Source organism: Crinia signifera, chromosome 12, assembly GCF_055691185.1.
Source record: "Crinia signifera chromosome 12, ASM5569118v1, whole genome shotgun sequence".
In the NCBI taxonomy this organism is placed as follows: Eukaryota; Metazoa; Chordata; class Amphibia; order Anura; family Myobatrachidae; genus Crinia; species Crinia signifera.
The window spans coordinates 71,206,876-71,228,463 of NC_139228.1; the positions used below are offsets into that span (position 1 = coordinate 71,206,876).

The following is a 21,588-nucleotide window of genomic DNA, read 5'->3' on the forward strand; positions in this document are numbered from 1 at the left end:
GCTGAAATTGGACAAGTGTATGGGCACCTTTAGATACAATTTAGCATAGAAATATAGAATGTGACAGCAGATAAGAACCCCTTGACCCATCTAGTCTGCCCCATTTTAAAACCTTTAGGTTACCTCAACCCTATTTGATCCTTAGATCTTAGTAAGGGTATTCATGTTGCCTCTACCACCTCTGATGGAAGGCTATTCCACTTATCTACTACCCTGTCTGTAAAGTCATTATAGCATTTAGCATAGAAACAAACTACTTCAACATGGGGAACTGTGGTCTTTCTGGTAGCCCCTCTTTCAGAAATACAGCAAATTATTGTACAATTACATATAGGGTCAGGGCCGGTGCCGCCACTAGGCAGCTTTAGGCATCCCGTCAGCCAACAATTATTTACTGTACTGTATATCCCCTAAACCTAATGAACAGGTCATTGCAGAGGATTTTGCAGAATCTGCAGAACATCTTCATCAAACAGTGTCATAAGTTCTGTTGATGGCGCATTTACTCACTGTTTACTTTACCTTAAGTTTCTTGAACTCGTAGATCAGGGGTTGTTTGATTAGCGTTTGCAGAGCTTTGTAATTGCACAATTGCAGGGAAGCATATTCATTTAAAAGTGAATACCTGTCAGACCCTGCAGATAACTGGAAGCTACTGGTGAGTATAATATATTATAATTATTGTTATAATTTATTACCAGTTATTTATATAGTGCACACATATTCCGCAGCGCTGTACAGAAAATATTTGAACACTAGGTGATTCATCGCGCCCTTAGGGCGCTCTTCACACCGGCGTAAGGGGCTGCGCCCCCTTAATTTGTGAACATTTGTATATGAGAAATATAATTAGAATTGTATGTAAGATGCCTGTATTGCAACTTGAGTTATAGGTGAAATGTGTTAAATAGAGAGCATATGATGTGGAAGGGGGGGTGTATTGTTTTGTTTAATTAAAAAGCGGCTACAGAGTAAGATGTACATTGATAGTGTGGAGGGTACAGTGACATTTATGGGTGTAGGGGGGTGTGCGTGTGTGTGTGCGTGCGTGTTGTTTAGGTGTGTGTGTGTGCAATAGTATAGTAGGGTGTTTTTGAGTCAGCGGCTCTCCACTGGCAGAGGTCACGACACAGGAAAACAGGAGGCTGGGTAGTGATAGGGGTGTGTGGGCATAAGGTGGACTCAAGGGCGTAACTAACTATTTAACGCAGGGGGCGCAGGTGTCCGATGGGGCACGGGGCGCGATGAATCACCTAGTTGGTTATATCCGTCTCTCATCTGAGCGGATCACTAGCTCCCATTCACTATTACAGGACTTTCATCTGGCTGCTCCCATCCTATGGAATGCCCTTCCATGCACAATTAGACTCTCGGCTAGCCTCCAAACTTTCAAGCGTTCCCTGAAAACTCACCTCTTCAGGCAAGCCTATCATATTTAAGTTCTACACGCATAACCCTCTGAGGCACTTATGTATTATATAGCTTCCCTTCTGGACGTGCCACGAATCGCGGGAGGGGGGTGGTTGCGGGGGTTGCCGCGAATCACGGGAGGGGGGGTGCCACAAATCGCAGGAGGGGGGTGTGCCACGAATCGCGGGAGGGGGGGTTGCGGGGGTGCTGCGAATCGCCACAAGAAAAAATCAACACAGAAAGGTCAACACATGTAAATGTTGACATAAGTGTGGCACTTCATTGGTGTCCATGTCGACACATGAGAATGAATATGAAAACATTCTTAAAATGAAAAATAAATCTTCAAAAACTCATGTCAACTGTTTTCATCATCGACCATAGCCATGTCAGTGTTTTGCATGTGCCATTTAATCCTGGGGTTGCTGGGAATCGCGGCGGCTGGGGGGGTGGGGGTGGTGGCGGGTGTCCGCGAATAGCGGGGGGTGGGGGTCGCGGGGGGTGCCATGAATTGCGGGAGAGGGGGTCGCGGGGGCGGGGGGTGGGTGCTGCAAATTGCAGGAGGGGGGGGCAGGGGGTTGCAGCGAATCGCGGGAGGGGGGGTTGCGGGGGCAGGGGGTTTGCCGCGAATCACAGGAGGGGGGGTCACGGGGAGGGTGCCGGGAATTGCGGGAGGGAGGGTCGCAGGGGGGTGGGGGGGTGCAGCGGGGGGGTCGCGGGAGGTTGTAGCGAATCGCGGGAGGGGGTGTCACGAGGACGGGTTGCCGCGAATCGCAGGAGGAGGGGGGTCGCAGGGGGGTGTTCTGCGAATCGCGGGAGTGGGGGTCGCGGGGGGTGGGGTGCCCCGAATCGCCGGATGGGGGGTCGCGGGGGCGGGGGTTGCCGCAAATCGTGGTAGGGGGGGTCCGCGAATTGTGGGAGGGGGGGTCGCGGGAGGTGGGGTCACGGGGAGGTGCCACGAATCGCGGGAGGGGGGGTCGCGGGGGGGTTTGCCGCGAATCACAGGAGGGGGGGTCGCTGGGGGTTGCCCCGAATCGCGGGGGGGTTGTTCCGCGAATCGCGGGAGGGGGGGTCGCAGGGGTCGCGAATCGCGGGAGGGGGGTCGCGGGGGGTGCCGTGAATCGCGGGAGGGGGGGCGCGAATCGTGGGAGGGGGGCGGCGGGGGGGCGCTCACCTGGTGTGTCTGGTGAGTAGCTGTGTCTTTGCTGGGTAACATGGGGAGGCAGAGGGTGTCTGGCACTGTGGGCTCACTGGGCTGGTTCTCTGTCATGTGAGTCAGAGGCTCCACCCAGCGTTAGAGACACACTCACACTTTGAGTGACAGATGTAGCCAAATATATAAGAGATTTACATCAGTCCCTGTCCCAGTAGAGCTTACACTCTATATTCCCTACCCCATGTACACGCACACATTCAATTCCAGGGTTAATTTTTGTTGGGAGCTAATTAACCTACCAGTATATTTTTGGATTGTGGGAGGAAACCAGAGTACCCGGAGGAAACCCACGCAAGCACGGGGAGAATATACAAACTCCACACCATTAGGGCCATGGTGGGAATCAAACCCTTGACCTCAGTGCTGTGAGGCAGTAATGCTAACATTACACCATCCGTACATATAACACATGGTAGGGATAGAACCCATGACCGCAGTGCTGTGAGGCAGTAATGCTAACCATTACACCGTCCGTACTGCCCCCTATATATAACACATGGTAGGGATAGAACCCATGACCGCAGTGCTGTGAGGCAGTAATGCTAACCATTACACCATCTGTACTGCCCCGTATATATAACACATGGTGGGGATAGAACCCATGACCTCAGTGCTGTGAGGCAGTAATGCTAACCACCACACCGTCCGTACTGCCCCGTTTATATAACACATGGTGGGAATGGAACCCATGACCTCAGCGCTGTGAGGCAGTAATGCTAACCATTACACCATCCGTACTGCCCCGTATATATAACACATGGTGGGGATAGAACCCATGACCTCAGTACTGTGAGGCAGTAATGCTAACCATTACACCATCCGTACTGCCCCGTATATATAACACATGGTGGGGATAGAACCCATGACCTCAGTACTGTGAGGCAGTAATGCTAACCATTACACCATCCGTACTGCCCTGTATATATAACACATGGTGGGGATAGAACCCATGACCGCAGTGCTCTGAGGCAGTAATGTAACCATTACACCATCCGTACTGCCCCGTATATATAACACATGGTGGGGATAGAACCCATGACCTCAGTGCTGTGAGGCAGTAATGTAACCATTACACCATCCATGTTGCCCTGTATATATAACACATGGTGGGGATAGAACCCATGACCTCAGTGCTGTGAGGCAGTAATGTAACCATTACACCGTCCATACTGCCCTGTATATATAACACATGGTGGGGATAGAACCCATGACCGCAGTGCTGTGAGGCAGTAATGTAACCATTACACCATCCGTACTGCCCCGTATATATAACACATGGTGGGAGTGGAACCCATGACCTCAGCGCTGTGAGGCAGTAATGTAACCATTACACCATCCGTACTGCCCTGTATATATAACACATGGTGGGGATAGAACCCATGACCGCAGTGCTGTGAGGCAGTAATGTAACCATTACACCATCCGTACTGCCCCGTATATATAACACATGGTGGGAGTGGAACCCATGACCTCAGCGCTGTGAGGCAGTAATGTAACCATTACACCATCCGTACTGCCCCGTATATATAACACATGGTGGGGATAGAACCCATGACCGCAGTGCTGTGAGGCAGTAATGTAACCATTACACCATCCATGTTGCCCCAGCTCTAATATTATCATTACAGATTGTTTGACATATTTAATAGAAACTTTCCCAGTTGCATCATTTCTTATATGTCTTAAGTATTTTAAGTGATGTTTAAATTGATATACACTTACGTGCAGAGATATTTACATTCGGGTGGGGTGAATTCTGAATTGCAGTGTAAAGAAATCGCCATCTAACATTTGTGGGCTACATGCAAAAGCAGCCAGTATTTACCCTGCACGGAAACAATATAAATGTATTTGCTCACCTTCCATAGCAACATGGTTTATTCCAACAAATGCAAAGTACTTGCATTTTTGCTTTATTGAATCTGACCCAATATTTAATAGAACACGGGGATATATATTTGGGCTTCTAAGTGACTTTTTTTACATGAATGCTGAAATAAAATAGCACCATTAATACAACACCCAAAATAAAATATGAAAATCTGACTTAATTACTTTTTATGACTGAGGGCCAGATGTATCAAGCTTCAAAAAAGGGATAAAATGGAGAGTGATAAACAGCCAGCCAATCAGCTCCTACCTGTCATGTTACAGGCTGGGTTTGAAAAATGACAGGTAGGAGCTGGTGGGTTGGCCACAGTCTTGCACAAAATCGACCTCCTCTTCATTGTTGCCCACTTTTCTACAATGACTATGGTACAATAATGTCATTTTAAACAATATGATTTGACTCTGTGGGGAAGCAAAAAAAATGGGAGTGTCTTCATAAGCAGGGGGTGTGTCCGCATGGGAAAGGGGTCCAGGATGTGCGGACTGCCCCATATTCCCTGATATTATTAGCCGTAACATTATTTATGGTTAGACCTGAAACTCGATGAGTCCCTGACGTGAGGTAACCTGAGTCAGCCGCGAATTCGCAGGCTGGCCGATTATCGATCGACTGGGCATGCGCACGTATGATAGCGATGAAATCAATTGTATTTTTTAATCACGTTAAGCCGTTCGCAAGTTGATTATTGGAAAATAATTGATTGGAAAAGCTGCCCTTTACGTTGCTCATTGCACACATTTGTGGGTATGCGATAAGTATCTGCGCGATGGGCGGCAGGATGTACCGCCGGTGGTTGGTTCATCCCGCCAACTGTACAGAATGAAAGCAGATACATTCTCTTTGTTTTACTTGTTTTTTATTTTTTTTACAAAATTTCAGTAAACTAAAACACATATTGGGCCTGATTCAGGTCTGTTCGCTAAGCAGCGGTCGTTCGTTGCTTAGCGAGCGGATAATCGCCGCCCGCTGGATAAACGAATGCCCCCCCCTCCCCCGCAATCCTCTTGGGAACTCGTGAATGGATGTGTACCGCTCACACAGTTATTTGCATGCGGGCGCACAGGAAAATCATTCAATGTCACCGACCATCAAATGTTTTTTTTCCCCCGTTCCCCCATAAAAGTCCAGCATTTTTCTTGGCGCACCCACCGTTTTGTAGGAACGCTCAAAAAACCCTGTGCTTTCCCATGCACCAGCCCCCGTTCCTTCCCCTGCCCACCCCGATGTCTTCAAATGCCTGGTCGAGTGTGAAAGTCGCTGAAGGAATTCGCACATGTGCATTAACGCGCATTCGCAGTGCCCAAAACATTGGAAAGGGGCAGAGTTTGGCAAAAAAAATAATGAACATGAATCACCCCCTTTATACTTTGTGATGAAAGGATAGCATATTGCAATGGGATCCTGAGCGGTAAAAGCCGACCAGATCACCTTACATATGCGATCCTTTAATAAATGGGCCCCTAAAAGTGAAAAGTATGATGTTCCCATTGCAACCAATCAGATTCTGCCTAATATTTATCTGTTGCATTCAAGAAAATGAAAGACAGAATCTGAGTTGCTGTGGGCAACATCACCTCTCTTCGTTTTAAGAAGCTTTAGTAAATTTACCCCCTGTGATTCTATTTTTATGGAACGACGCATTGCATATAGACGAGATGCATATGAAGCTGTTTGTCCATTAATAGATTCATTTATGTGTTGCAGAGAAATGAAGGTCTTTCTCATCGGGCTCTTGAGCCAAGCTCTGGTTTGCTCGCTGGTCCTTGGTCACCATCTGAATGGAGAACACCACAATGATGATAATGATGATGACCACCACGCTCTCCACCACATAGCACCATATAATGCCAACTTTGCATATAAGCTCTTTGGACATCTAGCTGCCAAATATCCCACCGGCAACATCTTCTTCTCTCCGCTAAGTATTTCTGTAGCATTTAGTATGCTCTCTCTTGGTGCCAAGTCTCAGAGCCACAGTCAGATCCTCGAAGGACTTGGATTCAACACCTCTGCTCTGACGACAGAAGACATCCATAAGGGCTTCCTGCAGCTGCTTCATGTTCTTAATCAGCCCAACGATGATGTCCAGCTCAGCATGTCAAACGCTCTATTTGTTAGCAAAGGAGTAGAACTTCTGGAGAAGTTTGTAGATGATGCCAAGAACTACTATGATTCTGAGACGGTTCCTACAGATTTCCAGAACTCAGAAGAAGCCAAAAAACAAATCAATGGTTACGTGGAGAAGAAAACCAATGGGAAAATCAAAGACTTGGTGGACAGTCTGGATCCAGCGACAGTTCTAGTTCTCCTAAACACAATTTTCTTCAAGGGTAAGTATGAAATTGGGAAAGCTAATTATCTATCATAAAGAGATGATGAGGTGCTTATTCATAAGATTAAGCTCCATAGTTTACTGGTGTGTTATAGAGAAATGATTGGTTGCTAGTATAGGCAAAAGCACCACTTTTAAATTTTTAGAAGCTTTATTAAATCTACTGCTTGATTTGGACACCTCCCAATACTTGACCCAGTGCGGGTGGAGCCAATGGACATTGTGACTCAATTTTAATTGAATTTATTTCAGGAACATGGAAGAACACTTTCAATAAGAATTCCACAAGGGAGAGAGACTTTCATGTGGATGAGAACACGACTGTGAAGGTGCCAATGATGACCCGACAAGGGGAGTACCACTTGACTTTCATACAGGAGCCAGGATGTGTAGTGGTCGAGATCCCATACAAAGGAAACACCTCTGCAATCTTAATATTACCAGATGCTGGTAAACTGCCCGAGGTGGACCAGGCTCTCCGGAACGGGTCACTGCAGACATGGACCAAACTACTGAGACCAATGTAAGGCTCTTCCTGTGTAAGATAACATGGAGATGAGATGTTAGATACATAGCACACTTACTGCAGGGGCAGACTTAACAAGTGATTTTCTTGGTATAACTCATTGCATACATTACATGGTGCTACAGCCAATCAGATCCTATGTTTTTGAAAAATGATGGAGCACCATTTGACATACTCAACGATTGATAACAATAATCTCATTAATTGTTAAATCTGCTTCTTAGTAATGGACGAAGGTCAATTTAATATATGGACTGATCCATCTACAGCAGGCATTTCCATCCACGGTCCTCAGGGCACACCAACAGTGCAGGTTTTAGTGATAGCCAGGCTTCAGCATAGATGGTTTAATCAGAATCACTCAGGTACTAATTAAGTCACCTGTGCTCAAGCCTGGATATCTACAAAACCTGCACTGTTGGTGTGCCTTGAGGACCGTGGTTGGGAATGCCTGATCTACAGTATGAACATAGAAATATAGAATGTGATGGCAGATAAGAGGCACTTGCCGGGGTGGCGAGTCAATTCCACCCAAAGGGAATATCCATGTTGGCTCAACATGACTATGGGGCTGCCTGTGGCCAGAGACTGACAGATTGGTGATGTAGGCATGTTGGGGGGTAGAGGGTGGCATGCTGGTGAAAGTGTGTTAGGAGGGTAGAAGGTGGCAGGATGGCGATGTGGGCGTGTAAGGGGGCCATTTTTGTAATTTTTTTCCATGTCCACTGCGGATTATTCTGCAAATCACAATCAGGTAAAGAAGGTGGTGCCCACCCCCAGTGGCTCTGGGTGGCACATGTTCTGACGTCCCATTGACTCGCCAATGGCACATCCGGTAGAATAAAGATTCCATATTGCAGTTAAATGTGGCGATAAGGAATGTTTTTTTTTTGGGTGCTGGCTGCAAATAATAATAAAGAGAGCCCTGGAGGTTGTTGTTTTAATACAGCTCAAAGAGATAAAACAAGAGATAAAACAATTATGAGAGATAAAGTACAAGCTAGGGAGTTGGAATTGGCTTTCCTCGTAGCAGCCAATCAGCTTTTGCCTTACATGTTACAAGCTGTGTTTGAAAAATGACAGTTAGGAGTGGATTTATTGATACATTATCTCTCACATTTTTTCTCTCTCCAAGCTTTGGTAAACCCCCTAAAAGTTGTATTATAATAATTGGTGCATTTTCTTAAAACAGCTTCTGCTCTCCTTTCTTTAAGATACAGCAGAAGAGCTGTAGATCGCTATATAAGCACTTTGATCTGTTATCTTACATTCAGAGACTCTTCTGCTCAAGGGGGCTGCAATAGGGGGTTACTGTTGCAAATCTCTATGAAATAAGTGTCCAAGTTCAGCAGCCACTCTTTTTTGGGGGGCCCCTTTAACAGCTGGAGCCTGGAAGCTACTGCCTCCAATGTATTTTGAAGTTATTCCATTGCATTACGGAAGTATATATCTTTAGTATATATTGTGATTCTTTTTAAGTTATGAAGAGGGATATGACATTAGCAAGAAAACGCTGAATTGTAGCCCAAGGTCCAAGATGTACGTGAATCAATACAGTGCACTTCAGAATGCATCCTATCAGCTTAGATCTCACCCAGTGGGAGATGTATCCATAGATAAAGTGAAGAGGTTGACGAAAGTAAACCAATCAGTTTTTCAAAGACTATGCAAGACTGTGTTCGAAGCGCATTGGTCTTTTTAGGCTTCTCCACTTTGGAGATCATTCAGGTTGACTCGCAACGCTGCGAATTTCGCAGCATTGCGAGCCAACTAAACGCCGCCCGCCACCCGCACAAAGGTGCGCACGTAGATTTTACCCGCAAGCATGCAAATGTCATGTCAGAGAGGGGATTCCGGGCGTTCGGCGGGCGGTGCTTACCTGATCGCAAGGCTGCCTAATGCTGGGTACACACCAGGACGACTAGGGCCCGATCCCCACAATCTAGATCCAATTCCGATCAATTGGATGTAGATTGTGTGATGATTGGGCCCTTTTCTGACCTGGTGTGGACCATACCGATCCGATGCGCGGTCCCGCGGGTCGGTCGGTCGTTATTGAGATCCTACCTGCTGCAGGTAGGATCTCAATGACGACCATACAGCCGGGTGCGGGTCGCCATCGGATCGGACCCGCTCACGGTGCACATCGTGAGCGGGTCGTGCCCCCCCCCGCGTCACCGTGAGCGGGTCGGACGAGACACTGACGACCCGCTCACGATGTGCATCGTGAGCGGGTCGTCCTGGTGTGTACATTAAGAAAGAAAGAGAAGAATGTCCTTTTGCTAGGTGCACCTCATAGAATCTAAAACATAACTTTTATTGATTTTATTTATTTATAAAAGGCTGCGTAAATTTAAAACCATATAACGAACAAGGGTGGGTAAACACACATAAAAACGGGGGTGGCAGGCAGGGATTTGCTGATAGTAGCTGGAATATTCAAATTTTATTATAACTGCAAGGATGGCAGTGTGTAGGGCTACTAGGGTATTAGACCAGTTATGTGTCTGGTACTTGAGTAAAGAATATAGTTCTGCTCAAAGAGTCTCACTAGTTGCCTCTAGTTATACAGCACTTGCTGGTGGCTCAGTTACACTAACACAGTTGCCGTGTTTATGCTAATCACAGGCAATATTAAACACTGACACAAATGGCTAGAATAATTCCAGCTTTCCGATACGTCTGCTCTGTATAATGTAAGAGAGACCTAAACACACATAAATCAGTGTGCCGTCGGAAGTTAGTGGGGGTGTAGCGGGGTTAGGTGTATCGCCCAGCCACAATCACACCCCAATAAACTAGAGTCCCAACCAAGGGAGCCTCTAGTCTGAGCACACCAGCAGGTGGAAGCCCTAATAAGGGTTGTCAAGTTCTGTGCACTGCTTAACATCAATCAACATCAATCTGGCCCTGAGGAAGCTTGACTGCGAAGCGCGCCGGCTAGCGGTGTGCAGGCAGTATTGACTTGCTGATAGTTTTATTATTTTTCATATAATGCATTTTGATTGATGTTAAGCAGTGCACAGAACTTGACAGCCCTTATTAGGGCTTCCACCTGCTGGTGTGCTCAGACTAGAGGCTCCCTTGGTTGGGACTCTAGTTTATTGGGGTGTGATTGTGGCTGGGCGATACACCTAACCCCGCTACACCCCCACTAACTTCCGACGGCACACTGATTTATGTGTGTTTAGGTCTCTCTTACATTATACAGAGCAGACGTATCGGAAAGCTGGAATTATTCTAGCCATTTGTGTCAGTGTTTAATATTGCCTGTGATTAGCATAAACACGGCAACTGTGTTAGTGTAACTGAGCCACCAGCAAGTGCTGTATAACTAGAGGCAACTAGTGAGACTCTTTGAGCAGAACTATATTCTTTACTCAAGTACCAGACACATAACTGGTCTTATACCCTAGTAGCCCTACACACTGCCATCCTTGCAGTTATAATAAAATTTGAATATTCCAGCTACTATCAGCAAATCCCTGCCTGCCACCCCCGTTTTTATGTGTGTTTACCCACCCTTGTTCGTTATATGGTTTTAAATTTACGCAGCCTTTTATAAATAAATAAAATCAATAAAAGTTATGTTTTAGATTCTATGAGGTGCACCTAGCAAAAGGACATTCTTCTCTTTCTTTCTTAATGTCCATTCATCTTGTCCTAAGGTAGCACACCCCTACTAACATCTTTTCAGACTATTGGTATATAGGGGTCCACCACATATTGCAGTCCTGTGCGATCACCCCAAAAACCCCCTCCCTTCCCGTCCTGGTGTGTACCCTACATGAGGCTGGTTTCACACACTCCGGCTCCTGCCGGACGGTGAAATCCCGCACGGCCAGGGAGCCGTGCCGCACACACTAGTTTATCATGGAGGGGATGGCCACAATAGTGTCCATTCACAACTAATCTGTGCGGCACGGCTCCCTGGCCGTGCGGGATTTCACCGTCCGGCAGGAGCCGGAGTGTGTGAAACCGGCCTTACAGTCAGGTCCAAATCAGTGATATTCTAGTAAATGTTGTTTCAGCCAATCACTTTCTACTTTCACTGTCATGTTGCAAACACATGACAGAAGCTGATTGGTGGGAGCATCATTCAACATGTGTAACGTCTGCTAAAAATCCGCTAATGTTATCTGACTCCGGGAAGACAATGGAGCCTTAATGACTTATTTTGTTTATTACTTCTTATACAGACGGACGCGTTTGTCAATGCCAAGATTTTCAGCCGACAACACACTCGATCTTAAAAGTGAGCTTAGTGAATTGGGCATCACGGACATTTTTTCAGGTAGCGCTGATCTCTCGGGGATCACAGGAGACCAATTGAAGGTGTCCCAGGTGAGAATAACTTTGGTAAAAAATTCCTTAATAGGCGTTATAGAGTGCTCATATCATATGTTATGGATAATATTCCCATGATCTTGTTTCCGCTCCTTACTACTGCAGGCTATACATAGGGCAGTGCTGAATGTTGATGAGGAGGGGACAGAGGCTGCCGCCGCCACTGCTGTTACCCTTGTGAAGTTGAGCCTTCGGATGCACATTTCATTTGATCGGCCATTCATCGTCTTTATTAACGATAAGAACAATAACATTAATCTCTTCGTTGGAAGAATCGTGAATCCAAAGAATTAGATTTATATTGGTCTAACATGCTTTGTTCTCGAAATAAAGTGTCACATGTCATTATTTTGTTTCTGGATGTCTCTATAAAAAAAAAAAATGGTTGCTAAACTTTTTTTTAAAGGGAGAATCACTTGCAAGGGAGAGTTTTAGCGATTGCCCCTTTAAAAATAAATGTCTGAGATCGGCCAGCATCTCGCAGGGGCGCCTAACTCGGGTGGCATTACATCTCGCCCAAAATATCAAAATACACATTTGCATACCTCCCAACATTAAAGGGAGGCAAAACGGGACACTGAGCGCGACTTGGGTGTGCGCCTGGAATTCGGGGGCATGGCTTATACTCGCGAGGCTCCCGTGAGGCCACGCCCCCATTTTGCTCCTCTGGCTGCAGGAATAGATACTGTATGCATTTGCACAGCGTCTATTCATGGGTAACAAGGGGGACTCCCAACTGCCCCCCCCCCTTTCTGCACGCCTCGGGCAGGACATGGGAACATCCAAAAAAAAAGGGACAATCCCATGAAAAGCGGGACAGTTAGGAGGTATACATGGGGCACCGAGGTAGTGATATTGTGCCAGATGTCCTAAGCTTGAAAAGTGATAAAGTAGAAAATGATAAATCACCAATCGATCAACTCCTATCATGTTACGGGCTTTTCTGAAAAATAACTGTTAGGAGCTGAGTGGATGGTGGTTTATACCTCTCCATTTTGTCCCTTTTCAAGGCTTAAGGTGCCCATACACAGTGCGATAGCACCGTGCAATCCAATGCGATGAGATGCGCGCTCCCGTATCTCCTGCGAAACGCATGCGTGTATGATCATCGCGCCGTGTATGGGCACCTTTAGTATATCACCCAGAATCATAAAAAAAGATTGGGGCAGAATAATTAACAATATTTTTTTACTAAAATAATGTAGAAAAGTCTGTTTTCACACCCTTTTCACATTATTTAAGTAGGCAAGGAAATGGGGAAGGGGATTATTGCCCATCTTCGCCCCCGCAGTGCACACCAGAATAGCCAATTAACCCTTTCATCAACACCCTGCTCCCCCGCTGTATGGCAAACAGGGAGTTTGTTGAACTTCTGGCTGCTCTGTTTTTCTGGACTGAATTAACGACAGGAAATGTTTGTATTACCGATAAGGAGAATTTGTGCCGGGACATTAAACAACTGCATCTGAGGACTTTTGGTTAATCAGTTATAAATAAGATATTTTGAAGAGCATAAAGAATGCTTAGTATCAGTGGCGTAACTATAAATTAAGCGCCCCCCCCCCCGGATCATAAAGCAGCGCCCCTCCACCTCCCCCCCCTGGACGCCAATCTACCCCCTCCCCCGCAGATTTACCTGTATTCGCTGCAGTGGTCCCGGCTCCCCTCCTGGCTTCGTTCTGATCGATGCTGTGAAAAACGGACCATCACAAAATGTCCTCCCCCATACAGCAGACAGTTTCAGAGAACTGTCTGCTATATGGGGGCGGACATTTTATGATAGTCCGTCTCCATAGCATTAGAATAAAGACAGGAGGAGAGCCCGGACCACCGCAGCGAATACAGGTAAAGCTGAGGGGGATGGGGGGAGGGATTATTACAATAGCCCCGCAGCCCCCGGCGCCCGCACTTACACAGCACCTCCCCGCGACGGTGGGGGCTGCGGCTGGGGGACACTGAGCGATGGGTGGGCGTATTGAAATATATATATATTGGATAGGTGGCCGCCCATTCATTTGTGTGGGTTTTTTTAAATTCTCCTGCAGCCCGGCTCTCGGCTCCCTCCACCCGGCGCTTGGTGTCCCCCCGCCCAGCTCTCAGCGTTTCCCCTCCAGGCTCCCTCTGCCCAACTCTCAGCCTTCCCCCTGCCCAACTCCCAGTGTCTCCCTGCCTGCTGGCGGTGATGAGAAGGTGCTGTGTACATGTGGGATCTGGGGGTCTACGGGGCTATTGTAATGCCGCTGCAGCCTGCCGGGACCTGCCGTGTCTGTGGCTGGAACTCGCAGATTTACTTGTTAAGCAGCAGAAGCCAGGAGGGGAGCCGGCACCACAGACATGTAAATCTGCGGGTCCCTGCCACAGAAGCGGCATGCGGAGGGGTAAGGCATGGGGGTTGGGAGTTAACTTTACTTAGGATGGGTTAACTTTACTTGGGGGGAGGGAGGGCGCTGCCAAAATTTTTGGCGGGGGGAGGCACAAATCGAGTAGTTACGCCATAAATCTCAATGGGTTAAAATAAATAAACGTCCATTTATATTACTAAAATTAAATTATGTATAACCTATAAAATAGTGTGCTGACAGTGAGGCACCGTGCCCAAAGCATGCCGAGCGCTGCAATCCATGCAAGGGGACGTCGTGCACTTTGACAGTGTCCATGTCGACTATGTCAACATTCGGTACAAAGAATGTGAAAAACTCATGTCGACCTTTTGACTGTCCACCTTGCCATTGTCGACTTAATGCTTGTGTCAACTAGGATGGCACTTTCGGTATTAGACTGTGCATGCGCAGTATAATGCCGGGCAGCGTCTGAACAACGATTTAGACGCTGCCCAGCTGTTCATGAGCCTGGCGTGCGGTCTCTGCAGCATGACTAGGTAATATGCAATACCCCTGTGCAACGGGCATTCCGGCAGGGGACCTTGAAGGACAGGGGCAGGGGGGGCGGCCAAGGAGCCCGATTGGTGGAGGGAGAAGGAAGTGACGAGAAGGCCGGAAGAAGGAGAGAGTGAAGGCAGCGTGGCAAGCCTGGAGCAAGGAGGGGACACGTGTACAGGGCCGCCGACAGGGGGGTTCTAGGTGCACAACTGTCCCGGGCCCCGCCTCTCTAACAGAGGGTAGGTGCCCGACCAGATCTATCCCCGCAGCACCCTCCTTCACTACAGCTGCCCGTACCCCAAGTCATCTGTCCACCTTTTCCCCTCATCAGCAGCGGGCCGCGGGTCATCCGAAGCCCACTGCACAGCCCAGCATTGTGAGAGACCTTAACAGCGCCTGCTGCCCGCTGCCTGAGGATGTTTAAAAAGGCAGTGCAGTGGGCAGCGAGAACACCGGGAGCCCCCACAGCATGACGTCATTGCGCTCGGCGTGACTTAATGACATTACACCTAGGGCGCCAGAGGAAGGGGGTCGAGGAGCAAGTGTCACCATCCTGAGTAGTAGCACGTAGGGGTAAGCCTTCAAAGGAATTGTAATACATCAGAGAGAGGGGAAGGTGAGCCCGGAGCATCTATCTGAGCAGACTGTAGCCTGTAAAACAGTAACAGGCTGCTGCTGAGATCTTGTTGAGTGTGTGTGCAGATTCAAGCAGCAAGGCTACAGTGTTTCAGCATTCAGCCTTGCTGCTTGAGCCTGCACACACAAAATGATCTGGATAATTTGCTGTCAGACCAGGAGGTTCTGAGTACATAGAATCCCTCCACCCTCCCCTGCCGGCCACTGATCTATCTCGCTTGTTAGGTTTTTTTGGGTTTTTTTTTTCTAATTATTTATTTATTTTTTATTATTATTACATGGATTAAATGCTTTCTTCATATTGGAATATTGGGCCTGATTCAACAACTGAGATTATCAAGGGGGGGGCCTGCCTATTTTGTCAGTCCCGGGACCCACCATTTCTGATCGCAGCCCTGCATGTGTAGGTAGCATCCTGCTCTAGCATGGAGAGGAAAGAAGAAGTGGCGCTTAGCAGAGTGTGCAGCGGAGCGGAGGACCGTGCCGGAGATAGAGCAGTGATTGACAGCTCCGGTCCTGTCGCGCGGCCGCATCTCACCCCTTCGGTGCCGCATCAGCCAGCGGTCTGGTGCCCACCAGTGTATCCCCAGCAGCAGCGGCGCCTGATGCACTCCAGCCGCAGTGTCAGACGGGGGAAGCCGCAGTGAGCGGAAGCAGCAGTGTCCATCGGCGCGGCAGGCACAGAACAGTGACCTCAGCTCCACCAACCATGAGTCTGCCCCTTGTGGCATTTAATGTCTCAGTGCCTGTCCCAGTCAGGTACATTCCGCCCGAGCTCCCTGGCCACCTACTCATCCTTACTGAACCGGGACCCTTGGGAACAATACACCCGGGTCTCCCAATTAGTCATAAGGGTTAAAGTGACCCGGAATCCTCCACTCTGAGTTTAGTGACACTCTCCAGTATTGACTTCAGGGGAAACAGTGGGACCCAGGAAGAAAGTACCCTCCTTCCCGCATTCTGACTTATGTTTTGTTTGTGTCATCCCTTACCCCCCGCTGAGCCTATTTGCATCGGAACAGAACCATTGCTGTCCACCGGACCATTGCTGCCCCTACACACCAACGACAGGGAGGAATCATCGTTAAGGCCCCTCCCACTACCCTCACCGGTAAGGAAACACGAGCCACTATAAGGACCCGGAGGCCTCCTTACCATCTTGGGACGTGGACTGGCATCCCATTAACTTAACCCTCCTAGTAGTAGTAGTAATACGTTTTTTTATAAGGCGCCGCAAAGTGTCCGCAGCGCCGTACATAGCAAACAAAAAAACAAATTACAAGGTAACGTACAGGGTGTGTTGAAAAATACAGTATAAATAGGGGTATAGCTGGTAGAACTAAAATCAGCATCAGTTCAGAAGTAGGTGTCAAAATTGTCGAGGAGACTGAAGATGAAGTAGAGAAGGGGAAGAACAGGACAGGAGCACAGGTGAGGTAAAGAGGTAGGGTGAGTACGTGAGGAAGGAGGACCCTACTCATAAGAGTTAACATACTAAAAATAGGTGGGTGGACGAACGAAAAACAATAGGATAAGTGGGAACGGAGGGGAACAGAGGCAGGATAGGAGGATCAAAAGAGGTTAGGAGGAGGGATAGGCTAGTCGAAAAAAGTGGGTTTTGAGGGAGCGCTTGAAGGAGGTAAGGGAATCAGAAAGCCTGATGGGTGGCGGGAGGTTGTTCCAGTGCAGGGGGCAGCACGAGAGAAGTCTTGGACACGGGAGTGGGAGGAGGTGATTAGGTGAGAGGTCAGTCAGCGATGGAGCGAAGAGGACGGGAGGGAGTGTGGATAGAGATCAGTGAAGAGAGGTAAGGAGCGGTGGAGGAGGAGAGAGCCTTGTAGGTGGTGGTGAGGAGTTTAAAGAGAACTCAGAAAGGAATGGGGAGCCAGTGAAGAGATAGACAGAGGGGGGAGGCGGAGGTAGAGCAGCGGGAGAGGAAGATGAGCCTAGCAGCAGCGTTAAGAATGGATTGGAGAGGTGCGAGGCGGGTGAGAGGTAGCCCAGAGAGAAGGATGTTGCAGTAGTCGAGGCGGGAGATGACAAGAGAGTGAATATGAATTTTGGTCGCGTCAGTGGAGAGGAATGGTCTGATGCGTGAGATGTTGCGTAGGTGAAAGCGGCAAGACTGTGAGGGAGCACGAATGTGGGGGGTGAAAGAGAGGGAGGAGTCAATGATGACACCGAGGCAGTGCGTTTGGTCGGTGGAGGTGATCTCGGTTTCACCAATGCTGATGGAGATAGTGGGAGAAGAGGGGATGTTCGGGGGATGGAAGATTAGAAGTTCAGTTTTAGCCATGTTTAGTTTCAGGAAGCGTTGGGTCATCCAGGCTGAGATGGCCGTGAGGCATTCGGAGACCTTGGACAGGAGTGATGGGGATAGGTCGGGGGAGGAGAGATAGATTAGGGTATCATCAGCATAAAGGTGGTAATGAAAACCATAGGAGCTGATGAGGGTGCACATGAACTCCCCTTGGAGGAACCGTTCAACTAAACTGTGATAACTCCCGTATTCCCCAACTCGTGATCTAAGAATAAGGACATCCCACTCACAATTGGAGTAACTCACACTGCTTCTAGTATAGTGCTCTTTGCACAGGACGCTTATAAAACCATGCATAATTTGGTATAGAAGGATCTGTTGCCTAGCGGCCCAATAAGAGAGTCGGCCAGCTTACCTTACGTAATTTGACTGAGAGTTAATTAGTGTTACCGGTAACATCTAGGCCTGTATTACACCTATTACGGTGATATTTTTTTTTTTGTGTTTGTGATAATGCTATAGAGTATAATGTACATTGTAGCCTTCCTGTGCGTTCAAGCGCGGTGTGCCGGAGTTTGGTAACGGTACTGTAGCGCCTCTAGCATTGGCTTGAGATATTCCGTAAGAGACCAGTGGGGTCAGGAGTCGAGCAGCATCGTTACGAACCGTCGGGCCGGATTATCGAAGCACAGCCTGTTCTACCTTTGTAATTTTATTGTAGTGTATACACACTGCCTTGTGGTGAAGTATTACCAATGCTATATGTTTACCCAAATTGAAGTCTATATGTTGTTTATCCTTAAAAGGAATGCATTCTTCTCCCTCTGTGGTCTGTCTTCATCCGAAACACCTCTCTCTTCCCCGAGATCAAGAACCCGAGTGGCCCCTGCCGGGACACTAGAAATAGGTCATGCTGCGAAGGCCACACTGCTGCACCTCACCGCCGGAACTCTCACCGCACGCTCCCAGCTCCACTACAGAAGCTCCGCTGCTTGGCGCCACACCCGGCGACTGCCTCCACCTACTGCACAGCGGCTGGAGGACAGGGGGGGGGGGTTCTTTTATGGATGCCAATCCTAGGATCCCGGTGGCAAAAAATGCCCCAGGATTGGCATCCCTTGTGTCCACCTTCCAACCCTGTTGACCTTAGCCACCTTCAGTGGTTGACCCAATTAATGTCGACTAAATAGGATCCACCCAATGACACACCCCTCCTGACAGTGTATAAAATAAGTAGGTAAATTTAAATGTTTACTTTTTTGTTCAACATCCACAGAACTAAACACTGTATTGTTTTCTGGAACGTCCCGTTGCATGGATTTGCCTAAATGTTCTTTTATCTGTTGTTCAAGAGCCAGGCTTGACGTTGCCCTGGTTAAAACCCTTTATTGGGTCAGGTTGGTATGACATGAAGATGGAGCTGATAAGGCAACGCGGAGGATATATATTTATCAAACTCATGGAGATTCCCCTAGTTGCTGAGGACAACCACCCGGACATAACGGTAACCCCTTGTTTTCTTTGCATTTTAATGACATCTTATTTTATTTATATCACTTATATTATTATCTTTGATTTTATAGAAAATTCCATCTCTTTGGTTCTCCAAACACTTCAAGTGAAATGTAACCAAGAGGGACAATGAGTACAAGACCCTACTTCTAGGTTTTCATAATAAACACTATGGGGGGGGGAATTTACTAAGATGGGAGTTCCATTTCAGATGGGATGTTGCTATGGGCAACCAATCCGAAACGATTATCTTCTAGAAGGTGCTAAATAAATGCTAAGCAGTTTCTGATTAGAAGAACTCCCATCTTAGTAAATTTCCTGCTACTTGCGAAAATGGTGAAACTGATATAACGTGCATTTTTTTATATTTGGATGGGTTATATGTTTTCTGTGCAGAGTAAATGGTGGCTGCTTTTGCATGTAGCCCAGAAATGTTAGACAGCTTTACACTGCAGTTTAGATTTCAGTTTGAATATACCTCACCCAAAGCTAACTCTTTCTGCACCTATTACATCTGCCTCACATGCAGTGCAGCATGGTGTTACCCAGTTGTGTGTTTTTTTTTTGCTTTGCTAACAGGTCTGAAATAGGCCCAGAGTTGCAAAAAAAGCACACAAATGTGTTAAACCATGCTGCACTGCAGGTGGGGCAGATGTAACATTTGCAGTGAGAGTTAGATTTGGGTGAGTTATTTTGTTTCTGTGCAGGGTAAATACTGGCTGCTTTATTCTAATGTTACCCATATATCAGAACGACCTGCTCACAATCATGATTATGTCCAGATTTCCCTTTGACTCCCCAGCAGTCCCAGGCTCATGAATTGGTGGTTTTTGGACACACAATGTGCTCACAGTGTGCACACAATCCGTCGTACAATCCAGCTGCTGCATACGACCCGTCATCTCACAATGGATTGTATGCACCTAACCTGCCTGAAAACTGCCACTCAAATGACACCGGTCATATGACCCGTCAAACGACCAATTGCATGGGCTTAAAAGCCCATGCAATCTGCTCCCAATCACGACTGATCAGATACAGATGGGGCTCAGGACATCTTTGCCATTCCCGCCATTCCCGACAGGGGGCGCGCGCGCACGAGACACATGCGCACCCCCTGGCAACGGAGCCTGCCTCCGGTCCCCGCTGCCTCCCCCGCCATCACCGCAGGTACCCCTCGACCCCCCGAGCCCCCCCCCTAACCCTGCCCGTCTCCCTGAAGCGGAGACGGGCAGGGACACGCACGCGCGTCCCAGTTCAGTGTAGCCCCTGCCACCGGCGCTTGCCAGCGGGGAGGGTCTGGCGAGCCCCGGCCAAGGATGGCAGGGGCTACATCTGTATGCAGCAAGACTGAACAGAGGACCAACTATTCAACCAGCGGGACCACGCATTGCACGATTTTGTACAATCCATCATACAACCCCTCGAGATTGTACGATTATATTATATATACTGCAATTTAGATTTCAGTTTGAATGCACCCCACTTAATACTGAGGGGTACAACCCATAAACAGGTTGATAGAAATAGTTATCTACGAAGAAAATTCTTATTTTTCAAACGGGCCAAAGGGAAAATGGATTTAGATTTATTTTATTTTCTTCAGTTAATTTTTTATCACTTGGGGCTGATTCAGGCTTGGCTGCAGAATTCATGTTGTTCTGCCAGGCAGGGCTGCACCCGCAATATATTGTGCACTTAAGGCCCATACACACTGGGCGACTTTGAGCTGAAAGTCGCTCAAAACAGCAGGTTTTCAGCTCAAAGCCGCCCAGTGTGTATGGCCCGGCGATGAGCGGCTTTGAGGAGGGCATTGCATAGCGCTCCGCTATGCAACGCCATCCTCCCCCCTCCGTCGGCGCCGGTCAGTGGGGAAGCCGCTCAGTGTGTATGCACGCAGTAATACAATGGCAGCTGTGTTCTTTAAAGTGGCGATCGTTTACCATGTAAAAACAAACCTGGTTTTGCCTTGTAAATGATTGCCTCTTTAAAATAGGGCCAATCTCGAACCCTATTACATTTCCACGACTGTAGTTTCATAGATCTAAGTAACTGCTGCAAAGATACATCGGTGGCAGCACCTTCCATCATCGTAGTCCTGAGTAACGATAGTGCAGAACGGCTGTGGACACTGAAGCCATGTTTTCTGCCTACATGTCTGCCTGCATGTCAGTAATGGGTGCAGGTTGTGCGGTGCACACGGCCATTGGGTCCTGTGGGGGCCAAACCACACCCCCCTACACCCATATAAAGTTATACTTCTCCACTGTCTCTGGAGTACCAGGTCAGCTGGCATTGTAGATCAGCTGGAATTGTGTGATAAATTGACCAACGCTAATTTTCTGACAATAAGAAACAGAGAGAAAAGTCCCCAGAAACAAAGAGTAGGCGCCATATTTCTGGAGACCTGCATATGCACAGTAGACTCTCCATCATAAGAACATCATGAACATCTGTATGCAATTGGCTAATAATCGCACAGGTAAAAAAACACCGGCTTTGCCTCAGGCCCATAACCAGTCTCACCCTTGAGCAATTAGCTAATTGTCCAAGTAAGAGACATTGGCATAACTAGAAAT

General features: G+C 47.8%; 2 protein-coding genes across 2 annotated transcripts in view; both read left to right on the forward strand.

Moving 5' to 3' along the window:
• The first annotated feature begins 506 nt into the window (after positions 1 to 506).
• LOC146050712 (alpha-1-antiproteinase-like) lies at positions 507 to 12,070 on the forward strand. The gene is made up of 5 exons (XM_083167865.1): positions 507 to 658; positions 6,222 to 6,847; positions 7,102 to 7,372; positions 11,575 to 11,719; positions 11,828 to 12,070. Exons 2-5 carry the CDS (start codon positions 6,226 to 6,228, stop codon positions 12,014 to 12,016), a joined length of 1,227 nt encoding a protein of 408 aa, XP_083023991.1. The 5' UTR covers positions 507 to 658; positions 6,222 to 6,225; the 3' UTR covers positions 12,017 to 12,070.
• A 6,775-nt stretch (positions 12,071 to 18,845) lies between these two features.
• LOC146049544 (uncharacterized) overlaps positions 18,846 to 21,588 on the forward strand; it is a 45,106-nt gene continuing 42,363 nt past the window's right edge. Inside the window, exon 1 of the mRNA XM_083166074.1 lies at positions 18,846 to 19,001. The gene's annotated coding sequence lies outside the window, so the exon portion shown is untranslated. The remainder of the gene's footprint in view (positions 19,002 to 21,588) is intronic.